At 42.8% G+C, this 27,411-nt stretch overlaps 1 protein-coding gene across 2 annotated transcripts in view; it reads right to left on the reverse strand.

Annotated features, from left to right (window-relative positions):
• Positions 1 to 27,411, reverse strand: part of LOC144891035 (uncharacterized) — a 134,351-nt gene that overhangs the window by 66,205 nt on the left and 40,735 nt on the right. Inside the window, exons 4-9 of one of the 2 annotated variants that reach the window (XM_078773284.1) lie at positions 12,576 to 12,654; positions 12,198 to 12,466; positions 11,847 to 12,079; positions 5,620 to 5,713; positions 4,888 to 5,082; positions 4,626 to 4,807 (exon numbers count right to left, since the gene is read on the reverse strand). The exons of the other annotated variant lie outside the window; for it this stretch is intronic. Of the exons in view, the coding sequence (XP_078629410.1) occupies positions 4,626 to 4,807; positions 4,888 to 5,082; positions 5,620 to 5,713; positions 11,847 to 12,056 (681 nt within the window). The 5' untranslated portion in view covers positions 12,057 to 12,079; positions 12,198 to 12,466; positions 12,576 to 12,654. The remainder of the gene's footprint in view (positions 1 to 4,625; positions 4,808 to 4,887; positions 5,083 to 5,619; positions 5,714 to 11,846; positions 12,080 to 12,197; positions 12,467 to 12,575; positions 12,655 to 27,411) is intronic. 2 annotated transcript variants of the gene reach the window in all.

Genomic DNA, 27,411 nt, shown 5'->3' on the forward strand with positions numbered 1-27,411 from the left:
CACAGCCATATTGACGATAGACCAGAAACCTAGACTTGTCACTGAAGATCACGTGATTCCAGTGTCCTGGCTGCCGTTGACGGTGCTCTCTGGCCCACTGCAATCGACGCTGGCGGTGTTGCCTGGTCAGGCGTGGCTTTCTCAGGGGACGCCTGGCACGATAGCCTGCTTGAACCAGTCGTTGGTTGACTAGCCTTCTGGATACAGGCACATTTGTCAGTTGCTGCCACTCAGCCCGAAGCCGATTAGCTGACTTGGTACGGCCATTGCGGACTAACCGGTGCAGCTGGCGATCATCCCTCCTTGTGGTTCTGCGGGGACGTACTGACCTCGGTATTGGAGTAGGGACATCCCTCTGAACATTTCGTTTCAGGATCTTTGACACCTGACCTTGGGTGATGCCATACTGCTGAGCAATAGCATGCTGTTTCATGCCGGAATTTCGTAAAGCCACCACTAAATGACAAACAGCATTGTCGAGTTGACGGACCATCTCCAGGGGAAGCGGCAATAACTTTTGTAGACGTGCAACAGTTGTTTACCACTAATACAGAATGTAACAACCCTTATATACCCGATTGTGAAGCCAATTGTCAAATGTACCTGTCCGTACATTTTGTCACGCCACCTGTGATATAATCCTGTTATTGACTTCTTGCTGGGACAGACAATCAGTGACATGGTTCTTTTAACAAAGAAATCACCGAAGCATAAAAGAAACTCACCAGATTGATATACCGAGTTCAGAAAGTAAACCCAAGTCAAGAAAAAAAAATATGCCATGTTAAATGCCAAGTCTGTATATATATGTAATATGGGTGAAATTATAATATAATATGGGTGAGAAAATAAATAGAAATGAAGACGATTTGGAAAACAAAATGGATGAGAGTAAAAGGGAGATGAGAACACAATGGGTGAGGTTTGAAAATAAAATAGATGAACAAAAGAATGAAATGAATGAGATGAAAAGTGATTTGGGAGTGAGGTTGGAAGAAATAATGAATTAACTTGAAGAGCGAATGGATGGATGAGAGAGGAAAATGGAGGGTCAATTGGGGCACAGGCTGTGAAAACTGGAGGACAAATTAGGGGCACAGGCAGGGAGATATTTGTTGGGTAATGGTCTGGAAGAGCATCGCACCGGGGTGAATGTCGCTTTGCTCTGGTGGAAAGAGACCATCCATGTGATGAGCAGCCCTGGGGGCATTAATCCAACCACATTGTGGTCCTGCACCGCATGTGGACAAGACCATGAGTGGTATCCAGATTATCCCCTCCCAGAAGGTCATTTATGGGCCAGATAGCTTTTTACTGACAACTTCAGTGATGTAATAATACCTCTGACAGTACACTCGGTTTTCAGAAGCTTTGAATGTCAATATGTTATACTGTTCAATTAAATTAGGAATTGGATCACAAACCCTCACAGGCCAGTCCATCGTCTTCACTGTTAACGCCACCATCATGTCCATGAACAAAGGAGGTTGAAGAATTAAAACAGATCATTAATAACTCAAGGTATTTTTTCTTAGAAAGAATACACTGTGCATGAGAATAGAGTGCCATTGGTGAGGCCCCGTGTTCATTGTGCAGATGAAACATGGTGGGGAAGTGGAAAATGAGAAAATCTTGGCGAGGACAAAAGAAGGTCAGGAGTATATTGATGAAAAAGGATGTTTGAAGAGTATGGTAGGATGAGATAAAAGGTGAAGTCGGAAATTGGTTGGAAGAAGCCTGGTGTAAGTGGGACTGACACAATCTGTCAATTTCCCGACCCGGATCTCAGTCAATGGAGTATCCCCTCTTCCAGACTTGGTTTTGACAAACTTCCCTGCAAATGTCTGCTGCTCTTCTTCTGCTGCAATCGGTTCTTCTGATCATTTGCTTGTTGAAGTGGACATCTCTCTGGCCATTTTCAGAGCCTCATCAGCACCGATGAGTCTGGCATTTCACTCAGGCTGACTGTCATCGTCTTCAAGCAGCCATAAATCAGCTGGACTGGTCTCCGATCTCTACTGCTTCTGATATAAACTCTTCCTGGGAATTCTTCCAAAGGAAACTGCTCTCTCTCTTTCTCTCATACACAGATTTATCCCATCTCGTCTTCAGTTGTCTTACCCTTCCTCCCGTCCATGGTACACTGAAGCTTGTGGTGTAGCAGTTGCCCTGAAACAACTTGCCTTTGCCTCATGGAAGGCTCATCCAACTGAAGGCAATCTCAGTTCCTTTCACAAAGCTCGGAACAAGTGTGTGTCCACCGTCAGCAGAGCCAGGAAACAATATCTCTCCACTCTCAAAACTGAACTCTCAAACCTGTCTCCCTCCTCCAAATCCTGGTGGCATCTGGTCAAATCTGTTTCTGGTGTTTGTTCCCCTTCCATTCACTCCCTTACCTCAAATGGATACACAGCTGAGACCGCATGTTAAAAAGCCGAATGCCTCAACTCTGTGTTTGCCTCAAAATATTGTGTCCCAAACCCATCTCTCTCTGTACCCACCTTACCCAGTCGAACCCAGCTGCTCCTGGACTCTGTGTCCCTCTCTCCTGACAAGGTGGAGAAGTTTTTGTCAAACCTCGACTGAATCTGCAACTGGACCAGATGGCATCAGCCCAGGGGTCCTAAAATCCTGCTCTGCCACTCTATCTCACCCTCTCTCTGTTCTCTTCACCCTCCCTTTTGCTCAATGTCATCTGCCATCCGCTTGGAAATCAGCCAACATTACTGCTTTACACAAAAATGGTGAAAAAACAGATACTTGAAACAACAGACCAATCAGCCTGCTCCCAATAATCAGCAAGGTCATGGAATCCATCATCGCTTCTGATATCAAATCCTTCCTCTTCCCCAATGGCTTTATCTCTGATCATCAATTTGGATTCAGACCAGTTCATTCTACTCTGGACATGCTGCTTCTGCTGTCTCAACAATGGATGGAAGTCCTCAATGCCAAACAAGAAATCGGAGCTGTCTCCCTTGACAAATCACATGCCTTCGATACAGTCTGGCATCTTGCTCTGCTCACCAAACTCTCCTCCTATGGTATCCATGGAAATCTCCACGCATGGCTGGCGGACTTCCTCTCTGGTCGTAGTCAACGTGTGGCCCTGAATGGATTACTCTCATCTCCCCTTCCTGTTCAGGCTGGAGTTCCCCAAGGCAGGGTTCTGGGCCCTGTGCTTTTTCTGGTCTTCATCAATGATCTCTTCGACTCTCTTGAAAATCCTCTCTATTTCTTTGCTGATGACTCCACTCTCTGCCGCTCCATACATCATCCCTTAGATCGGCAGTCTGCAGCCTCCTCACTCTCTGCAGACCTGGACAAAATCACAGACTGGACAAACAAGTGGAACATGTCTTTCAATCCTGACAAATCTCACACTCTTACGATGTCTCTCCGAAAAGACCGACTGGACAACCCTCCCATCTACTTTCTGAACAATCCTCTCCAAGAAGTTCTGTCACTCAAGCTTTTGGGTCTCACTATCTGCCATGATCTTTCCTGAGAAACCCACATTTCCAAGCTGGCCTCCATAGCCAGTCGCCGATTGGGCATCCTCCGTCGTGTGAAGTCCTTCCTTGGCACACCTGAGCTCCTCACCACATACAAGGCTTTCATCCGTAGCTCAATGGAATACTGTTCTCCCCTCTGGGCTGGTGCTCCTGTCTCACACCTAGCTCGGCTTTATGCTGTTGAAACCAAAGCTTTCAGAATCATTGGAATCTCCCGCGATGAAGCTAACTCCGAGGGCCTTTCACTCACTCACCGCAGGCAGGTTGGTGGTCTTTCTGTCTTCTACCGACTCCTCTCCGGCCTAGCTCCCCCAGCTCTGTCTGTGCTCTGTCCCCCAAATATTCCTTCAAGTCACACAAGATCTGCCAGCAACCCTCTTATGGTGAAACTGCCAAAATCAAGACTCTCTGCTCACCTCCACTCTTTCATTCCTCTTTTCTCCAGCCTCTGGAACAAACTTCCTCACTCTCTTCAATCCCAATCCTCCCTCCAGGTCTTTAAAACAGCTGTTCACCACCATCTCTTATCTTCCCCCATCCAAAACCTTCATCTTTTCTACCCCCGTTAATTCACCCCAGATCCACTTTTTTGAAATGCCGACTTCTTTCCTGGAAGTCCTAGCAATGTGCATGTGTTTTATACCTCTCCCAGCCCCCTCCCCCTTCCCATGCCTCCCCCCCCCCTAGCCCTCTCCCTCCCACAGATCTCCCGATGTCCCTGTTCTCTACTGTTGGACTTGTGTGCTTCCCTCTCTCTGTCCCAATCTTGTCTCCCACTCCCTTTATTATATGTTTGATGTGTCAGTTTTTTTTTTGTGATTAATGTTATCTCTTACACGAGCCTCGATCTTGTATACAATTTTTTTTTTTTTAAAGTGCCGGTATGTAGATATGGGCCGGGCGGACGGACGGACGGACACACGGACTGGGGGGAAAACCATCGTCCCCCTTTCGCTCCGCGGTTCGACGGGGGACAATAAATAAAAGTGTCGGTATGTAGGTATGAGCCTTACAAGGGCATAATGGGTGGGTGAAGGTGTATCAAAAATTCCACAATGTTTTACCATTGGTACAAACGACAAGAATTGGTTTCAGAACCTGTCGACTTACTGTATCATCAGTTTGAAGAGTCCTTCCAGCATTGTTTTTCGATTTTTTTTTTGTGCTTTTCTCTTCCATGAGTCTCAAAACTTCCTGATTGTCATCACTGCTGTGGCTCTCATTTGTTTGAAACAAGAAGACGTGGCTCTGCATTGGCTTGTGTTTGATGGAAACCGAAATGAGGGACCCGGCTGCAAGCACAATAAATGGCATCATTTCAGTAAATTCCTCAATATTTGCAAATAGTGCACTGGAAGGCTTGCATTGTTACCTTCAATGAGACGAGCAACAGAAAGGATATCAGTCGCCGGGCAGGGACAATTAACGTGGAAAGTACTCGATTCAACATGGGATGGGATGCTTCTTGTCGCGTCCTGAAAGTTCTGATGACACCACTTCTGTAGATCTGAATCCAGTTCATTTAAACATTCTTCATTTGCCGCTGTCTTTTGATACTGCAAAATAACTTAACAAAGAAATACCAAACAAAGTTAGAACAAAATAAGAATTTATCTGAATAACTCTTTCCGTTTTAATTAAATATCTTGATGCAGAGGCAAATGCAGATGGGATTCAAACGTTCAGAAGAAGAACCCCCTGTGTTCACCAGGCCCACACCAACCTCACCCCCACCTCACCCCTTCCACGCTCCCTCCTCCTCCCCCCACATCCCCAACCCACCAGTTGGCCCTTTTAATGAAACACATTATTGTCTTTTAATAAAATAATGATTTATTGAGATTCTGCTTTGACAGACAGTTTCATGAAGACAAGTTGTCAGAGACAAGTTATCCAAGACTGCACCCTGATGACTCAAGTGTTAGATTGCATTTAACATAAAATGACAAGTAAGTGAATGATCTTCACAAAACACCAGTATGGATGTTTCACATGCAATTTAATGTTGTAGTCGTTCAGCATTGCGTGCTGTGAATCAGTCAATGCACCAACAGGAGGAATCACTACAGATCATCATCAAATACAAGACAAAAGACAATAATACCTTGAAGATCATCATTTTCTAGTGATCGCTGATTAAATTGCCAATTCTCGGGCTGAGGGTGAGCCGAACCATCTGAGCTGCGTCTGGGTGATTTCTGCAATGAAATAAGTATCTCAGTAACTTGACAAATTTAAACATCTTTACAAATTGTTTCCCGAAGCAACTGTGGTGCATGTCCCATGTTAAACAGGAAGATCATGATGGCATGAGCATCTTACCATCCTGTCAGGCCTTGGTCAGTATGTTACAAAACAATCAGATATTAAATGAGGATTTTGCAAACTCACATTAACTATTCAGCAGTAAATTTTTTGCCATTCCAAAATGACAACACATGTTAAACACCTCATAGCTGACAACAGGCTGTCTGACTTGAAGATGTGATCCACCACTGCCTGAACGTTAGTACCCTGCGCTCGCGAAGCGATAAGCGGGGTTAAGCATTCAGGTACGTAGGTACGTGTCTGCATTTCAGTAAAGTAAAATGTGTGCCATGTCAGTATTTTAAAAATTCTTTTTCTCGGCAACCGTTGGTCTGATTGAAATGAAATTTTCACCATAGGAGCGCCTCCTCCTTTAGAATATTTTAATGAAAAATCATGACGTCATAGGTCACGTGTTACAGGCGCCATCTTGGAAAAACCAAAAACGTTGCACCTCTATATCTCCAAAACCGCTCCATGGGAAAAAATTGAAACATGGCTCATTGTCAAGTACTGCGCTTGGGGAATAAGATATGTCAATGATGATGTCATCGGTACTTTAATTGTGACGTCATAATTCGACAAGTACAATGCTTGATTCGATCAGTATGAATTTTTTTTCTCTGCAATTCTTGGTCCGATTGACACGAAATTTTCACCATAGGAGGGCCTCCTCCTGTAGAATATTTCGATTATTATGACATCAGAGGTCACATGGTACAGGCGCCATCTTGGAAAACTTCGCACCTCTAAATCTCTGAAACCACTCCATGGAAAAAAATGAGACCTGGCTCATTATCAGCGACTCCCCATGGGTAATAAGATATGTTAATGATGATGTCATCAGTGCCTTCGTTATGACATCATAATTCGACAAATACAACACTTAACAATCCGATCATGATTTTAAAAAATTCAGCAACTGTTGGTCTGATGGACACGAAATTTTCACCATTGGAGCACCTCCTCCTTTAGAATATTTTAATGATAATCATGACGTCATAGTTCATGTGTTACAGGCGCTATCTTGGAAAAACTTTGCACATCTATATCTCCAAAACCGCTTGATGGAAAAAATTGAAACGTGGCTCATTTAAATAACTCCATATGTGGAATAGGTATTGTTAATGATGACATCATTGGTGCCATAATTATGACGTCATAATTCGACAGGGACAACGCTTGGTCTGATCAGTTTAAAATGTATTGAGCATGATGTATGCAACAATTATTTAGAGAATAAAAATTTACGATGTCATCGCTCATGTGGTCTGGCAGCCATATTGGATTTAAAAAAAAAAAAAACCTTGAAAAACGAAGAGTTGGCTCACACCAAGTTGACTGCGCAGGGTAAGTATTCTATGAATACCATCTAGTGTTGTTCATGTGACCAAAGCTGCCGTTTCGGTGAAACCCTCCATTAGCAAATTATTTCAGGCTGTTTGGTGAAGTTAGTTAACAAATGAGACATGTTTTATTTTGAGTTTCTTTCTTTCTACAGCATCTTCTGTATGAAGTTACACGTGGATAACAAGCGAGACAAGGACACTTGGGGATACATCAATGAAAACAGACATGAAAAAATTACATTAACAAATACAGTAAAGGATAAATCAACATAATACATTTGATTAAAAACTGAAATCCCAAAATCATGGAGAAGTGCAAACATTAAACTGGATAACCTGAGCTGATTATTTAAGTGTAATAATTTTCAAGTCTTCTTGTATTCGGATGAAAATATAACACAGGTTAGATAAGGCAAAACTGCCTTTTTCTTCAACCCGATGTCGCGTGCCATTCTTTATCCAGTCACATGCCAAGGAATTATTTAAAGTGACACCCAAATAAAGAAGCATATTTAATTCATCCTAAAATTTCACTCCATCCTAAATTATGGAACTCCATCCTAAAATTTCAAGTCTTCTTTATTTATTTTTACCCTCTTCGTTTTTGGGATGACACACTCCCTGTGGAGTTAATTTAAAAAACTACACACACACTCTAAGACGTCATGACGTCGACCGATATGCCTCCACCCACATTATCACATCGTTATAATACTTGTACCAAGTTTGATTTAAATCGATTCAGCTGTTCTCAAGTTATCACATTTTTACCTGACATAACCTCTGACCTTTGACCTCTTGACCCCAACATTTAATCAGTTCATGTATGCATCATTATACATTATTATACATCATCATTCAAACATACCTGCACCAAGTTATAATTTAAATCCATTCAGCTGTTCTCAAGTTATCACATTTTTACCTGACATAACCTCTGACCTTTGACCTCTTGACCCCAACATTTAATCAGTTCATGTATGCATCATTATACATTATTATACATCATCATTCAAACATACCTGCACCAAGTTATAATTTAAATCCCTTCAGCTGTTCACAAGTTGGAACATTTTTTACCTGACATGACCTCTGACCTTTGGCCTTTGACCTCAGGACCCCAAAATCGAATCAATTAATCTTCATAACATTATACATATCTGCACCAAGTTTGAATTAGATCGCTTCAGCTGTTATCAAGTTATAGACATATTACAGACTTTGACCTTCGACCTCTTGACCCAAAAAACTAATCAGTTAATCTTTACATCATTATATATACTTGTACCAAGTTTGAATTAGATCACTTCAGCAATTCTCAAGTTATACACCTATTACAGACTTTGACCTTTAACCCCAAATTCTAATCAGTTAATTTTTACATCATTTTTACATTACATCCGTCTGTGTCATGTTGGGCGGTGTATGATACACGAGGCGCGATTTAAAAATATATATCTCTGCATTTTCCCATGTGTGCATGAATGTTCCCAATTATTGCTGAAACCGAGTCTAAAACCATTGATACAAATGAAATCAGATGGTGAGTTAGATTGAAGATAAAGGTGTATTACAGGCCTTTGAGGATTCATTTCGTTCTATAAACGGAAACTTTCATCGAATTTTCTTCCCGTGTTTTTTCTAGCGAATCTAAAACTATGTTAGCGACTGTGAAAAATGAAATGATATATCGAATTTGAGTTGAAATAAACCTGTGTGAGAGAGAAAGACAGCACAGGCCTAACTAAACAGGCCTCAAAGCTATGTGAGTTAATAAAATGGAGGATATTTGTTTATGAGGCCTCTCCCAGGATGGATGGAGCTACTCTCTAAACTGAGTAAGCCACACCCCACGACAGACAGACAGACAGACAGAATCACCTACGACTCATATAATATAGTTTGCAGACTTTGACCTTTAACCCCAAATTCTAATCTATTAATTTTTACATCATCATACATACCAGTACCAAGTTTTAATTACAGTACATCACTTCAGCCGTTCTCAAGTTATAGACCCATTACAGACTTTGACCTTTGCCCCCAAAATCAAATCAGTTCATCTTTACAACATTCTACATAATTGTACCAAATTTGGTCAGAATCCTATCACTGGTTCACAAGTTATCGCGGGTAACAGGATTTTTACCGAACATGACCTCTGCCCTTTGACATTTGCCATCGTGACCGCAAAATCGAATCAGTTAATCTTTACCTCATCATACATACCTGCACCAAGTTGATTAAGATCCCTTCAGCCATTCTCAAGTTATCATGGCAACAAAAACCTATAACGGACGGACGTACAGACGGACAGACAACCTGAAAACATAATGCCTTCGGCGACTTTGGCATATAATTTAGGTCCTCAGGTGCTTGGTGTGCTTTTGAACATCAAATTACACAAAACAGTTGGGACCTCAGAACAAGTGGCTGAAGAATTCCTTCAAACACCTCATCGATACACAAGGGGATCTTCTTTCATTTGTGAACCATAAATGATTCCCATACACAAAAACTATATCTGTTCGGAACCTAATATTTTGCGTAAATGTAGCCTAATGTTACAGAAAGACCTGACATGATCCACACAATTGATTAACTGAAATGAAGTGTTGAGAGTGTCCACCACCATGTTGGAGGCACAAATTCATTATTCGCAGCATGCGCTCTGACACGAAGTGGAGCATTTCTTGGGAAACAAGCATTCTGAGTATTGCGCTGCAATACATGTCCCCTACCAAAGTTCAAAGTGCCATAACTTTGTCAAAAATGATCGAATATGCAAATTTATGCACGGTTGATGCTGGTTTTCAAACTTGATCTGAGGTATGCTGAGACACGTGTGTCACGCCTCGCCTCGTTGATAAGCCCGCAAGGTCGCTCCGTGGAGCGGCCTGCACGTATTGCACTGTGTGAATTATATAAATTATTACCAACTCACGGTCTGAGGTACTGGCGATTCAAGAGATATCCATTTTTTTATGGCACATTGGAGAAGCCAATGCGAGGTTTCTTCTTCCTCAGCTTGTCACAACTCTGTCAAATGCGATCGAGTTGAAAAAGTCAGAATTTGACCAAATCTGTTTTATTCATTTGTTAATATACCTCAGCTATTGACAAATCTTCAATTAGAATTTTATTTGAGGTTAAAATGACCGCGACAGGTCGTGTCCAACGATGCTTTCAGTCTGTACATGTGATAAATAATTAAATCCACAAACTTTACGCCTCTTCTTCTTCACGCAATAACAACTTCTAGCTTCCAGACCGTACATCCAATCACCTTGAAAGTTTGCACACTTGTTACTCTTCATGACTTCTACTACAGTATGAAGTTTCACGTCGACAAATAAAGCGATTCAAGAGATATCCATTTTTAAAATATTTTCGTTTAATTAACGATATCTGCCAAACCACGTGAGCTATCGCAAATTCCAAAAGGACATTTTAGTAGACTGACATGCGGAACAGACCTGTGAAGTTTCCCCTCGATTGGATCAAAAATGAGGGAGAGGTTCGGTTTTAAAGGTTCATGCTTAAAAACGTCATAACTCTGAAACCATGTGACGCATGACGTCATGCTCGTCGACTTTTTTGTTCGTCCTGGGTATGCGATTCTGCCTGCAAAGGTTGGCATCGATCTGTTCAGCCGTTGCAGAGAAAAAGGGTTTTACGTGTTTTCACGAAAAACAATATGGCGCCCGAACCACGTGACCTGTGACGTCATACTTTCCATTAAAATATTCTACAGACGGAGTCCCTCCTATGGTGAAAATTTGATCTCAATCGGTCCAATTATTGCAGAGAAAATCTTTTTTAAAGGAAATTAAAACTTAAAATGGCACTGAGTTGAGGATCATCAGAATTATCAGAATTCCCAAAGTTCAAAGTGCCATAACTTTGTCAACAATGATCGAAACGTCGTGAAGTTCGAACTCGATATGTAACTTATCATGAGGAAACCATGTACCAAGTTTGAAATCATTAGCATTAAGCGTTTAGAAAAAAGGTCCGGAAAACTGTTCTTTGCGTGACGGACTGACGGACTGACGGACTGACAGACTGACTGACGGAGGGACGGCGTGCAAACCTATAGTCCCCTTCGGTGTACACCGGTAGGGGACAAATAACCTTTTAACTTTCACGCAGATTGTTTCTCTGAACTGCTTCACCAGTTTCCATATCGCTGATTTTGAAGGTTTTATAAAACAACCAAAGCGACTTTTAAATGTAATTTGACATTCCCTAAAGGGTACATTCTTGATGTAATGTTCGATGAGAAACACGTGTTCGTCCACAGTGAGCGCCATGGCATGACGGAGTGAAAACCGTTAAACGGCACTGCCGGGTCACGTGGTAAACCACGTGATACCTCAAAACTCTCAGGATCATGTTACGTCCTTCTGTAACATGAGGCCACATTTATATTAGGTTCCCAACAGATATAGTTTCTAGTGAATGTGGATTATTTATGGTTCTCGAACGAAAAAAATAAATAAATTCACCCTGTACTAATAAATACCAATTTTTTTCTCCAGCACATAAATATCTTTCAAGTTGATCAACATTCTTGAATCAATAATATATCTGCACAACAACAAATTACAAGCCGAATCCTGCTGATTACAGTCTAAAGTATTGATGCCATTTCACTTAGTGATGAAAATCTTACTGTTTCAACGTTGTCATGATGTCCAGGAGTATTCGGCATTGACATGATTTCTTTTGCAACTTGTTCCACGGCATCCTCATTCTGCTTGCAGTCGTACGTGCCGTCTGATTCGAAGAAGAAGCAATCCACCACTGCACGGACATTGCTTTGTGCAACGTGTGCGGCGCTGTGAGGATTTGCCAAGTTCGTTTTCTTATGAAAGTGATTCATCACAATCAATATCACAGGCTCGTCTGGAAGCAAAAGAGACACAAAAGATCAAAAATGAAAGAGCTCGTGTAAATTTTGAACACATTTGTGCAAAGCTCGTGATGTTTTGCAAGAGGAATGGCGGAAAGTTTACTTTGTTACCTCCAATGCGTCGGAGCGCAGCTTGAGCATCAGTTCCCACACGAGTAGAGTTAACACAGAAAAGGAGAGCTGTTTATTAGCAGCAATGGGGGTTCCTCTTGTATTATCAGCAATGGGGGTTCCTCTTGTATTATCAGCAATGGGGGTTCCTCTTGTATAAGCCTCGACATACAAATCCACATTTCTCTTGTGAAAATACGATTTCAACTTCGACAAAAAGTCTCGTTCTGCTCCCATTGAATGTCCATACGTGTCGTACTGCAATAAAACTAAACAGAGGAGAAAAAAATTAGTTTATTCAAGGAGTTAACTTTTCAATGGTAATTTGAAATCTCATATTAGTGTTCACCACAAGATAGCACAAACGAAGCACAACACCTGATTGCTGAGTTTTCTGAACTTTTCGATTTGCATTCTTTTCACCAGAAGGTGAAATTGATGGTGTAGTCTCCATCGCCTGAACAGAAAAAATATATAAATGATAAAGTAAACCAATCCGTTATGTAATGACATGACACCACCAAACGTCAAGGTAAGGTCCAGTCGTCAAGGTAAGGTCCGGTCACGTGACTCACACAGTTGTTAGCCATAGGTGTGAAACCTTATGAGGAGGATATTCTTCCCAATTACAGGTGGTTTCATGTCAGTAAACTCCATAATAAGATACTTGATCTTCAATGATTACTGGGAAACTATTAATGATTTAGTGGGTGCAGCATGGAAGGGGCTTCTTCAGTAACTTGTTATTATTTGGAATAAAACGAACAAGAGCAGCACCCATTACTGTTCGGCCTTGCAAAGCATCTTGGTTGTTGTTCATTTGGTGTCTAATGTTGTGTGTAGACTGGGTGCAGGACGGTCAACTTGATGCAAAGGCTTCATAAACGGCAACTTGATGCAAAGGCTTCATCAACAGCAACTTGATGCAAAGGCTTCATAAACAGTGACTTGATGCAAAGGCTTCATCAACAGCAACTTGATGTAAAGGTTTCATCAACAGCAACTTATGGCAAAGGTTTCATCAACAGCAACTTGATGCAAAGGCTTCATCAACAGCAGCTTGATGCAAAGGTTTCATCAACAGCAACTTGATGCAAAGGCTTCATCAACAGCAGCTTGATGCAAAGGTTTCATCAACAGCAACTTGATGCAAAGGCTTCATCAACAGCAACTTGATGTAAAGGCTTCATCAACAGCAGCTTGATGCAAAGGCTTCATCAACAGCAGCTTGATGCAAAGGTTTCATCAACAGCAACTTCATGCAAAGGCTTCATCAACCTCAACTTGATGCAAAGGCTTCATCAACAGCAACTTGATGCAAAGGCTTCATCAACAGCAACTTGATGTAAAGGTTTCATCACCAGCAACTTAGGGCAAAGGTTTCATCAACAGCAACTTGATGCAAAGGCTTCATCAACAGCAACTTGATGCAAAGGCTTCATAAACAGCAACTTGATGCAAAGGCTTCATAAACAGCAACTTGATGCAAAGGCTTCATAAACAGTGACTTGATGCAAAGGCTTCATAAACAGCAACTTGATGCAAAGGCTTCAGAAACAGTGACTTGATGCAAAGGCTTCATCAACAGCAACTTGATGCAAAGGTTTCATCAACAGCAGCTTGATGCAAAGGTTTCATCAACAGCAACTTGATGCAAAGGCTTCATCAACAGCAACTTGATGCAAAGGTTTCATCAACAGCAACTTGATGCAAAGGCTTCATCAACAGCAACTTGATGCAAAGGCTTCATCAACAGCAACTTGATGCAAAGGCTTCATCAACAGCAACTTGATGCAAATGCTTCATCAACAGCAACTTGATGCAAAGGTTTCATCAGCAGCAGCTTGATGCAAAGGCTTCATCAATAGCAACTTGATGCAAAGGTTTCATCAACAGCAACTTGATGCAAAGGTTTCATCAACAGCAACTTGATGCAAAGGCTTCATCAACAGCAACTTGATGCAAAGGCTTCATCAAAAGCAACTTGATGCAAAGGCTTCATCAAAAGCAACTTGATGCAAAGGTTTCATCAACAGCAACTTGATGCAAAGGTTTCATCAACAGCAACTTGATGCAAAGGTTTCATCAACAGCAACTTGATGCAAAGGCTTCATCAACAGCAACTTGATGCAAAGGTTTCATCAACAGCAACTTGATGCAAAGGCTTCATCAACAGCAACTTGATGCAAAGGCTTCATCAACAGCAACTTGATGCAAAGGCTTCATCAACAGCAACTTGATGCAAAGGTTTCATCAACAGCAACTTGATGCAAAGGCTTCATCAACAGCAACTTGATGCAAAGGTTTCATCAACAGCAACTTGATGCAAAGGCTTCATCAACAGCAACTTGATGCAAAGGCTTCATCAACAGCAACTTGATGCAAAGGTTTCATCAACAGCAACTTGATGCAAAGGTTTCATCAACAGCAACTTGATGCAAAGGCTTCATCAACAGCAACTTGATGCAAAGGCTTCATCAACAGCAACTTGATGCAAAGGTTTCATCAACAGCAACTTGATGCAAAGGTTTCATCAACAGCAACTTGATGCAAAGGCTTCATCAACAGCAACTTGATGCAAAGGCTTCATCAACAGCAACTTGATGCAAAGGCTTCATCAACAGCAACTTGACGCAAAGGCTTCATCAACAGCAACTTGACGCAAAGGCTTCATCAACAGCAACTTGATGCAAAGGCTTCATCAACAGCAACTTGATGCAAAGGCTTCATCAACAGCAACTTGATGCAAAGGCTTCATCAACAGCAACTTGATGCAAAGGTTTCATCAACAGCAGCTTGTTGCAAAGGCTTCATCAACTGCAACTTGATGCAAAGGCTTCATCAACTGCAGCTTGATGCAAAGGTTTCATCAACAGCAACTTGATACAAAGGCTTCATCAACAGCAACTTGATGCAAAGGCTTCATCAACAGCAACTTGATGCAAAGGTTTTATCAACAGCAACTTGATGCAGAGGTTTCATCAACAGCAACTTGATGCAAAGGTTTCATCAACAGCAACTTGATGCAAAGGCTTCATCAACAGCAACTTGATGCAAAGGCTTCATCAACAGCAACTTGATGCAAAGGCTTCATCAACAGCAACTTGACGCAAAGGCTTCATCAACAGCAACTTGATGCAAAGGCTTCATCAACAGCAACTTGATGCAAAGGCTTCATCAACAGCAACTTGATGCAAAGGTTTCATCAACAGCAGCTTGTTGCAAAGGCTTCATCAACTGCAACTTGATGCAAAGGCTTCATCAACAGCAGCTTGATGCAAAGGTTTCATCAACAGCAACTTGATGCAAAGGCTTCATCAACAGCAACTTGATGCAAAGGCTTCATCAACAGCAACTTGATGCAAAGGTTTCATCAACAGCAACTTGATGCAAAGGCTTCATCAACAGCAACTTGATGCAAAGGCTTCATCAACAGCAACTTGATGCAAAGGCTTCATCAACAGCAACTTGATGCAAAGGTTTCATCAACAGCAACTTGATGCAAAGGCTTCATCAACAGCAACTTGATGCAAAGGCTTCATCAACAGCAACTTGATGCAAAGGTTTCATCAACCGCAACTTGATTTAAAGGTTTCATCAACAGCAACTTGATGCAAAGGTTTCATCAACAGCAACTTGATGCAAAGGCTTCATCAGCAGCAACTTGATGCAAAGGCTTCATCAACAGCAACTTGACGCAAAGGCTTCATCAACAGCAACTTGATGCAAAGGTTTCATCAACAGCAACTTGACGCAAAGGTTTCATCAAAAGCAACTTGATGCAAAGGCTTCATCAACAGCAACTTGATGCAAAGGTTTCTGAGCTCACAACCTTTTTCTTGTTCTACATCAATGACCTTTCTGTTTCCGATTCCATCCTGCACACAACACTAGATCCACACCTCTGAATGGCAAGGTGGCACCACATCACTGCCTGCAGATCTGTGAAACAAATGTGATTGGTCAGCTACCTGAAACATGTCTTTCAACACAGGAATGTCATAAACTCTCAATCTGTCCTTCAATAAGAATCAGATGTTGAAGTCACTAGTTTACTTCTCTAGCAATCCAGGGAAGAGATGTAATCCCTGGAACTATTTGTTTTCATTGTTTGTCACGTGTCTTTACCTGACCATGTCTGCAACCGTTTATGCGCTACCTGACACCGGTGGTGTTCTTTGCAGAGCCATTTCCGTTCTGATCCAGGTAGACTTCAAAGTGGACAAGACCATCAACAAAATTAGCAATGAATGTGGATCCCCACGTTGGGTTGGTTCAGCTTTTTCACATCTTGCTCACCTGGAGACATCAATTTCAATACCTTTCACATAAATGGGATTTGCTGATAAGATCAATCTGCGGGACTGCTTCTCACCTCCACAGGCAGGATGATGGGGTTATATTTTTCTCCTGCTTCACCTCAAGCCTTGCTCCACACTCACTCTAATCCCTTCCCCCATCACCAAAGATCACGATCACATGCATTCTTACAGAAACCCACACCTGGTTTTCATGCTCAAGTATGGCCTGGATTCTCATCTCCATTCCTTCATCCCTACACTTTCTCATCTGTGTAACCAACTTTGTACATGTTGCCTCAAGACCGTCACAACAGGCATCTGACAGAAATCCATCATCACCTTAGACTTTCTCCCATACCATTACCGATATCTTTGGATCTTGTTGATCTCCTTCTTCCTTCGCTCTTATCCTTCTTTCATTCCTGCCACTCACCTACCCATTTGTAATGTGTATTTGTGTTTTTCTATGCCTGTTCCCCTTTAATCTTCTTGCAATCTGTAAACCCATTGTACTATGTTGCTTTGTTCCTCCATGACCCTTGACTTACAATTAAAATAACCTTTTCAAAGCATGTTACCAAATCACATTGGGATTGGAAAGGTGAGTTATCATCATCACGTGATGTACGAATCATGTGATAAAACCATTTTTCCTTCAATGACTTATCCCTCAACTCGACCACATTTTCCACCCCACTGCCATCAAATCAACCACGCAGTTATAATTTATCAGCAACATTTTCCCAAAAAATAAAAGAGTTTACTCTTTTTAATTTACTGTGATTCTCCATGGGAAACTGGAGTGCAGTGGAACAACCTCTCTCGCAATGATAACACTGGGCAACAACAAATTTGCTGCTGAGGTTAAAGTACGTGTTTTAGATGAATTAGAGGGTGCTGATTTCGAATTTGAAATCAGAATTAACCCAGTTTGTAAGGATCTTTAGTGACAGAAAAAATTGAAAATCCAATATCACGTATTTTGAATGTTCTTTTTAATATGGTATATACCTCAATATTATAATAATATTATAATGTTATATTTTAATACAGTCAGACCCCGCTAATCGTGGGGGACACATCTCTGCAAAATCTGCAAAGAGCAAAACACCTGAATAGTGGAGCATTGCTTCAATGCAAAAAGGGGGTATGGGTTCCCGAGTCGCCAAAATCCGCGAATAGTGAGGAACGAACCGTGAACAGCGAGGCCAAATCCGCGAATGTTGATGCAAATCCAGAGAATGTCGACGATAATCTGCAAAGGTCAATGAAAGTCCCGGAAATGGTGAGACAAACGCACGAATATCGGCGATAATCCGCGAAGGTCGATGAAAGTCACGGAAATGGCAAGACAAAATCCAAGAAGGTCGACGAAAATGCACGAAGGTCGATGAAAATCCACGAAGGTCGACGAAAATCCACAAAGGTCGATGAAAATCCCACGAATGTATGCCACAGCATTGTTTCAATGGGAAAAAGGGAATACGTTATAGGTTCCCGGCAGTTCCTGATTCACAGAGGAGATTTTTTAAAAGTTTAAAATGTTTTCGACCGCAAATGCACATGATTACAGTTTCACAAAAAATGCTTACAAATAAATAAATAAAACAACACCAGGTACAGTACCATTTCCAATTTATTGAAGGAATGCGTTTACAGTTTATTAAAAGTGCTTAACCATACCGTACCATGAAAGTTAAAAAAACACAACACCATCATGTGCCGTTTAAAATTTTTATTTTACAAACACACGCAACTTTCAGATGATGATAATGATGATGATGGTGATGAATTAAAATCCCATGAATTCCTCAAACTCTGAGGATGAACCAAATGATAGTCCTGCAATGTCGTGCTCTGAGGGAGAGGCAGGACAGGCAGGAGAGGCAGCAGTTGAGGGTGTTGGTGAGGATGCTGGTGAGGACACTGAGTGGGCAGCAGGTGAGGAGGGTGATGGTGGTGTTGAGGTGGAGGGAGCAGGTTGAAAGAAATGGGTAATGGAGAGCTGCCTGACACATTGCCGCAAGTTTTGATGCAGCTCTTTGTAGGGGAGAAGCAAATCATCCAAGCCCCTCTTGAACTTGAGGTGCCTCTCCATGACTGGATCAGCATCTTCCAACTTGTCGATAAGTGCCTGCATACCAAGCAGCAACTCCCCCAGGAACTGGACTGTGAGGTTAGACCTCGGCACCTCTTCCTCATCACTGCCTGCCTTATCCTCCTCGGAAACCGTTATAATGGCCTCCAACTTCTCCTCAGTGAGGTTGTCGCCATGTGAGGAAATGAGATCCTCCAACTCCTCAGGTTGCATGTCATCCAATCCTTCCCCTCCCAACTTGCCAAACCGCGCTACACGAAGCACGTTACCTACACAGATCTATCTGGCTCTACATATCACTACCCTACCGACATAACACAGCCCCCTCCCCCCCCCCACCCCCCCCGGAACAGTAGCTCCTGTAAGGTTCACTGCAGGCGCTACCATTCCAGTCTTAACACTTACTGTCTCACACTTAATTAACCTATGACATAAATCAGGAGGGCTGTGGGAAGTGAGTCGGACTTCCTACCTCTACTCCTGAACATTCTAATCCCCTTAACAGTCATGCAAATATGTACAATGATTTCAATTCGTCGTTCCTGCGGAGGGAGGAAACAAACAACACACCAAAATCTACCTTAACTACAAAACTTAACAAACTCACAAAATTCACAACTCTACTAAACATCTGTACATACCCCAGTCTACAGACCGCGTCCCCCGGTGGATGGATATTAGGATTTTAGGATTTTAGATTTTTTATTTTAGATTTTAGATTTATTTTAGATTTTAGATTTTAGGATTTTAGGATCCCATTTTAGGATTTCTGTGTGGAAAAAGCTAAGATTGAGTAATTTTTCATCTTTTTTTTGTTTTGTTCCACTGCAATCAAAAGAAATACATTTATCGATACCAAAATATTTTTTAATTTCAACTATTTCCTGGAAGAAATGGTGCATTATTTGAAAAAAGTGCAACAACAACATGCATTTTAAGACCATTTTCCCTGCTAGAGCGGGGGTTAGCCCAGTTATTTGCCCAGTTAGCCCAGTTATTTGAAAAAAGTGCAAGGGTGCCAATATTTTTGGTCGTGACTGTACGTCTCTCCTAGATTATGTGGAATGTAAAGCTCTTGAAATTATTGTAATCTAGCAATGAGAACAAAGCACAAGGTCTGTTGCTTTCACATCACAGGCAAGTCTGTGTTCTCTGTCTCCTTTTGCCTCTTCTCCAATATTGCTCCCTCTGCTTTCTAAGTCATCTGACAGACTCTCCCCATCTACTCCAGCATGCACACGTTCTTCCAATAACCCCCTCCTTGTTAAACTGTCAAAATGCAGGCACTCTGCCATCCTCCACAATGGTTGAAAAGTGACATTGTCTAAACTTTGCATCATGCACTTGTCAGGATAATCACAAGAATACGGCAAGTCAAAGATCAAAGCAATTTGTGGTTAAACACGGTTACTCATTTTCTTACATCAGATGTCGATTTAGTAATGTTCAAGTGCATGATAGCTGTGAGAAGAGCGCATTAGAAAACTCAAGCTCCACAATGCTGCAGTTGCATAAAAACAAGCAGAATGGTACTACCAATTATTTTTGTGTCCATAAAATGCCATTTTCTGTGTGCATAAATTTTTTGCCTCCAGCACACGCAAATGTACTACGCCTAGTGCTCTGGCCACAATTCAAAAGCAATTGGCACAATAGTTTTCTCCACATCCTGGATCATTCAGCAAATGTTCAATTGCAGAATCGCAATTTTTCGCGAGCATTTTGGTTCGGTTTTTGCTCCCCATTTGAAACCTACTACCAATGGACTCTCCACCTATACAGGTGATAAGATTGTTCCCTGCGGTACATGTGACGTCACGGTGGGCTACGATAACCGTGAGTTTCAGCTACCCCTGATCGTCATTCCTGGAAAGGGCCCTTCCTTACTCGACAGTAACTAGTTGAGCATAATTCAACTGAAGTGGAAAAGCATTCATCAACTCCGGGCAGCCAACGTTTCTCCTACCGCAGCATACACACTCAAAAATGTGCTGGATACGTACCCGGATGTCTTCAAGGATGAGCTTGGAACCTTGAAAGGACATAGGGCTAAACTCAGTGTTGACCGGGATGCCAATCCTATATTTTGCAGAGCACGCCCAGACCCTTTCGCCCTGCGGGAGCGGATTGACAAGGAACTGGATCATCTTGAAAATCTGGGCACCATCGAGCAAATCCAGTATGCCGAATGGGCGGCGCCCATCGTTCCGGTCATAAAATCGGACCAGTCCATCCGCATATGTGGAGATTATAAAATGACCGTGAACAAGTGTTCTTCATTGGATAAATATCCAATCCCGAGGATCGAAGACCGCTATGCTCGTCTCACGGGAGGCAAGACATTTACGAAACTCGATCTCAAATCCGCCTATCTACAGCTCCGCTTGGACGAGATTTCGAAACAGTATCTTACCATCAACACGCATTGTGGGTTGTACAGGTACCACCGACTCAGTTTTGGAGTGAAATCTTCACCTGGAATTTATCAGCATGTCATGGACAGTTTGTTTGCCGCCGAACGAAACGTCGTTTGTTACCAGGATGATATTCTGGTTACTGGTCGTACGGATGCGGAACATCTACAAAACCTGGATAGAGTTCTGTAGAAGATTTCGGACTCCGGCCTACGTTTGCGTCGAGACAAGTGCAAGTTTATGGTGCCATCAGTCACGTACCTGGGCCATACGATTGATGCCGAGGGTCTACACCCGACAGATGAGAAAGTCCGAGCTATCAAGGATGCTCCGGCTCCATGAGACGTAACCGAATTGAAGTCATACCTCGGTTTGCTTCAGTTCTATGGTCGTTACATCCCGAATGTGACCGAAGATTTGGGCCCCCTTTATCGGCTTTTGAGGAAAGGAGTCTCCTGGAGCTGGGGGTCCACTGAACAATCAGCATTCCAGACCTCTAAGGATCTGCTCAAATCGTCCATTGTTCTCGTTCATTTTGATCCAGAGAAGGATCTTGTGCTGACATGCGATGCCTGTCGGTATGGAGTGGGGAGTGTATTATCACACGTGATGCCTGATGGTACGGAAAGACCTGTTGCATTTGCATCCAGAACGTTGTCCCCGGCAGAGAAGAACTATTCCCAACTTGACAAGGAAGGATTGGGAATCGCTTTCGGCGTCAGCAAATTTCGCCAGTACCTTCTTGGACATCATTTCACGATTCGCACTGATCACAAGCCGCTGATCAGTCTGTTTGGTCCAACGGAGGCGGCATCTGACACACTACCGCCCAGGATCATGCGCTGGTCCCTGTTTCTCGCTGCTTATGACTACACCATATGTTATAAGCCAGTTCGTCTATCACAAATGCAGATGCCATGAGTCGGTTACCCCTTCCAGAATCCGTTGATGATTCGCCTACACCAGGATCCATTATCGCACTGATGGATCATCTGGAAGATTGTGCTGTCGATTCCGGCCAGATCCGCACTCATACTCTACGAGACCCCGTTCTGTCCAGAACTGTCCAGGCTGTACAGCTTGGATGGCATTTGCTACCTGAGGGTGACCCAGCTTTTGCGGCTTTTAAAGCACGTAAAAACGAACTCAGCGTGGAAAATGGTTGCCTACTCTGGGGATGTCGTGTCGTGATCCCAGAAAATCTGCGTTCCAGGGTTCCAGGATCTGTGGGGATGAAATCCATGACTGTCACCCCGGGATTGTGAAGATGAAGTCACTCGCCAGAAACTATGTGTGGTGGCCGAATCTTGATGCTGATATCGGACATCATGTTCGACATTGTTACCCCTGTCAGAGCACCCGGAATACACCTGCGAAAGTGCCACTGCATCCCTGGGAATGGCCCAGCGAACCGTGGCATCGCCTACATCTCGATTATGCCGGGCCTATCAACGGCAGCATGATTCTAATAATTATGGACGCGCACACAAAATGGATTGATGCCTATGTGACGCGTGGTACTACGTCAGCCATTGTCATCGAAAGACTCAGACGCTATTTCGCCACTCATGGTCTGCCAAAGATGATCGTGAGTGATAACGGTTCGTGTTTTTCCAGTTCCGAGTTTGCCGAGTTCACACGTCGGAACGGCATCAAACATAAGTTTGTCAGCCCACATCACCAGGCTTCAAATGGCTTGGCCGAACGATCCGTGGGAATCATCAAATCCGGATTATAGAAACTTCAGGAGGGAACCCTGGAAACAAAGCTTTCTCATCTCCTGTTCAAATACCGCATCACGCCACAATCAACAACCGGTGGAGCTCCGTCTGAGTTATTGATGAAACGACACTTGAGATCGACAGTTGACAATCTCAAACCAGACATATCATCAAATGTTTATCAGAGCCAGCTTAATCAAAAGCTGGTGCACGATAAGTCGTCCAACAGTCGCTGTATCAACATTGGAGATCCAGTGTTTGCCCGAAATTTTGGTGCAGGTGCGACGTGGCTACCGGTGGACATCATCGAGAAGCCAGGTCCACTGTCCTGCGTGATTCGCCTGCAGGACGGCCGTGAAATTCGTCGACATCAGGACCACATAACCTACCGTCACTGTGAGTCGATAGAGCCTGCAGCTTCGTCACAGTCAGAACAACAGTTCGACCCGCCACTGCCGGAGATCGTCGTGGCCGCTCCAGCCAGCTTGGATGCCCCGAAAACCTCTGCGAATGATACCCCCTTCGTGGAGCCCAAAGGGATCACCTCGGACTCTGTATCCACTGGTACGACGCTCAATGCGTGAGAGAAAAGCACCCGACCGGTTGAATCTTTGAACATGCTCTATTTTCACGTTGACATATGTTCTATTTTCACGTTGACACATGTTCTATTTTCACGTTGACATGTTCTATTTTCACGTTGACACATGTTCAATTTTCACATTGACACATGTTCTATTTTCACGTTGACACATGTTCTATTTTCACGTTGACACACGTTCTATTTTCACGATGACACACATTCTATTTTCACGGTGACACGTTCTATTTTCACAGTGACACATGTTCTATTTTCACGTTGACACATGTTCTATTTTCACGATGACACACATTATATTTTCACGGTGACACGTTCTATTTTCACGGTGACACATGTTCTATTTTCACATTGACATGTTCTATTTTCACGTATTTTCATTATTCTCATAATCGTTTGCACACATATTTTCACATGTTTTGGAAATGTTGCTTTTGAAATGTCAATTTTGGAAGTCCAGCACGTATTGCTCTTGGTAATTTTGGACTTAAAGGGGAGGATGTCATGTATGAAGCTGCAAATATTCACCGTTGTATCCCTACACCGTGACCGCGGGTTTATTTCCGTTTTTCCGGAAGTTACGGCCCAGCTCGGATGGCGTTGGAGTGAATCGGGCCTGTATCTGGAGAGTCAATAAACGTGTGCTACAATCGATCGTCGTCTGTCGAGATACCTTACAGGTGTGGTCAGCTGTACATCTTTCTGGATAGGCTGGATAATTTTGTGAGTGGTAAATACCACTTATGTTGTGACTGCGTGATAGCAGCGCGAGACCACTTGTTTTACCAGCTGTTAATTTTCGAGAGATTTTACATCTCCAAGGCAGCTTTTGGTGGACAATGCAGTTCTCAGATCGGAGTATAATACTCCGTGAGTTGATCGCTCAAAATGTGGCGAGAAATGGACCTCCGTCGGAACAATCTGGGGCATAAGTGTAATTGGGAAATTTCTCAAGTTTCAGTCCTGCTGAATTCGACGGTGCAGTGCCACACACGATATTCCATTGCAAAAGGGGTTAAAAGGGCCAATTCACAATCAGGCCCTTCTTTGAACCTCAAACACCAGAGTTTCAACACGGGACAAAATTTCACATGTTTTACTCACCACACACAGCAGTTGTTCCCCTGATATTTCAGAACTGCTGAATTCAATGGGGCAGTTCCACATGGGATATTTAATTGTGAAAGGGGTCAAAAGGGCCAACTTCCGATCAGGCCCTTCTTTCAAACCACAAAGTGAAGGAGTTTCACACAGGAGAAAATTTCACGTTTACCCACCACGGAAGTTGTTGTCTGATGTTTGAGACTTGCTGAATGCAATGTTGTGGTCCCCATCTTAATGTATGGCTACATGGGGCACACTATATGATATCTAGGTATATATTGTTGCACATGATACAATATATAGGTCAGGGGTTCTCAACCTATTGCACCTCAAGGCTCATTTGAGTATATGTCAAAAAGGTCATGGCCCACATCAGAAATAATGATAACTTAAAAAATCAGAGTGCTCTGAACTTAGTTATATGTTAGTAATCATACAAATTATTTTGGTGGTTTACTCTTCCATCTTATATCCTACTAGCTTAAGTAACCGGCGTTGCCCGGGCAAATTCCAAGGAAGGGAGAGGAATGTGGAAGGGGGAAGGCGAGGGGTGTAGGGTGAGGGGAGAGGAGAGGGAAGGGAGATATATCCTGTATATAGAGTGTCCATAGAAAGTCTACACCGCCTTTCAAATTTTTCACCTTTTGTTGCCTCATAGCCTGGAATTAAATTGCATTAAACTAGACTTTTTCCACCTTTATTTACACATTGTAACCCACAACTTCCCTATCTATATTATAATAGCCGTAGATGATTCTGTCTGTCTGTCTGTCTGTCTGTCTGTCTGTTGGGCGTCTGTCCGGGGTGTGGCTTACTCGGTTTGCAGAGTAGCTCCCCCCATAGCTCCACCCATTCTGGGAGAGCCTTCGCTTCATATAAACAAATATCCACCATTTTATTAACTCGCATAGCTTTGAGGCCTGTTTTGTAGGCCCGTGGTGTCTTGCTCTCTCTCCCAGTTTTATTTCAAATCAAATTCGATATATCATTTCATTTTTCACAGTCGCGAACATAGTTTTAGACTCGGTTGAAAAAAAACGGGAAGAAAATCCAATGAAAGTTGCCGTTTATAGAACGAAATGAATTATCAAACGCCTGTAACTTCAAGTTCAAGGCCAGTGAGTCTCTCTCATGCCTTTATCTCCAATCTAACTCACCATATGATTTCATTTTTATCGATGGTTTTAGACTCGGTGTCAGCAATAATTGAGAACATTCCACACACGCGGGAAAATGCAGAGATATATTTTTTTAAATCGCGTCATGGTGTATCATACACCGCCCAACATGACACCGACGGCAACGTGTCGATACATATTAAAAATTCGATATATCATTTCATTTTTCGCAGTCGCTAACATAGTTTTAGACTCGGTTGAAAAAAAACGGGAAGAAAATCCGATGAAAGTTGCCGTTTATAGAACGAAATGAATTCTCAAGGGCCTGTAATATAACTTCAAGGCCATTGAGTCTCTCTCATGCCTTTATCTCCAATCTAACTCACCATATGATTTCATTTTTATCGATGGTTTTAGACTCGGTGTCAGCAATAATTGAGAACATTCCACACACGCGGGAAAATGCAGAGATATATTTTTTAAAATCGCGTCATGGTGTATCATACACCGCCCAACATGACACCGACGGCAACGTGTCGATACATATTAAAAATTCGCTTTTGCTTTTCCGTTAAGATATATTACTTTTTCGTTTGATGACAGTCGTCACAAAAACGTCAACAATGATGCCGACATATATTTCTTCGTTTTTATTTCATTCAACATTATTAGCCGGAAGTAAAATATGTTTCAGGAAATTACCGAGAGATATTTCTTCGTTTTTTAAATTAGTTATGTGCGCATACACTTTAAATAGGTTTATTTGAAATCTTTAATTTTCCACAATATAATTTACTTGCCATTTATCATTTGATGATTACGAGACAAATTCCTCTTGAGGATCGTGACAATTCATGCGCTGCGTGGAAACTTCTATTTCCAAAATGAATGAGACGGTCGATGAAGAACGCAGACTGGAACAGGATGTAGCAAGAAAGCGAATGAGACGAGTGAACGAGTCCATCGACGAACGTCAATGCAAACTTGCGGGGTCACCCTTGGGAATCCCACGGGCATGGATGTGTGTGACATTTCGACATATTGAGTTAGATGCTGCACATTCATTTTTACAAAATGGTTACTGGCAAGTCATCAGATCCAGAAATGGTGTAATGAACACAATTTATTTACGCGCAAGCACGAAAGCAAGACAGGCCGATTTCCGATTCCGACGGGCCGACGGGTGAGACGGGCCGATTTGGAGCAAGAAAAAGAACGAGACGGGAGAAAAACGAGAGAAACGAGAGAGGGAAAGCCGATTGGAGAGGCGAGTGAGGAGCGATTGGAGAGGCGAGTGAGGAGCGATTGGAGAGGCGAGTGAGGAGCGATTGGAGAAGCGAGTGAGGAGCGATTGGAGAGGAGAGTGAGGAGCGATTGGAGGGGAGTGTGAGGCACGATTGGAGAGGAGTGTGAGGCACGATTGGAGAGGAGTGTGAGGCATGATTGGAGAGGCGTGTGAGGCGCGATTGGAGAGGCGTGTGAGGCACGATTGGAGAGGAGTGTGAGGCACGATTGGAGAGGAGTGTGAGGCGCGATTGGAGAGGAGTGTGAGGCGCGATTGGAGAGGAGTGTGAGGAGCGATTGGAGAGGAGTGTGAGGCGCGATTGGAGAGGAGTGATTGGAGGGGAGTGTGAGGCGCGATTGGAGAGGAGTGTGAGGCGCGATTGGAGAGGCATGTGAGGGATTGGAGAGGAGAGGAGTGTGAGGGATTGGAGAGGTGAGGGATTGGAGATGAGAGGAATGTGAGGGATTGGAGAGGAGAGGAGTGCTAGGTGGAGAGAGGAGAGTGTCAGGTGGAGAGAGGAGAGTGTCAGGTGGAGAGGAGTGAGGGGTCACATCTTATGTGAAATAAATAAATTG

The sequence above is a fragment of the Myxine glutinosa genome, chromosome 2, assembly GCF_964187855.1.
Source record: "Myxine glutinosa chromosome 2, kmMyxGlut1.1, whole genome shotgun sequence".
Taxonomy (NCBI): domain Eukaryota; kingdom Metazoa; phylum Chordata; class Myxini; order Myxiniformes; family Myxinidae; genus Myxine; species Myxine glutinosa.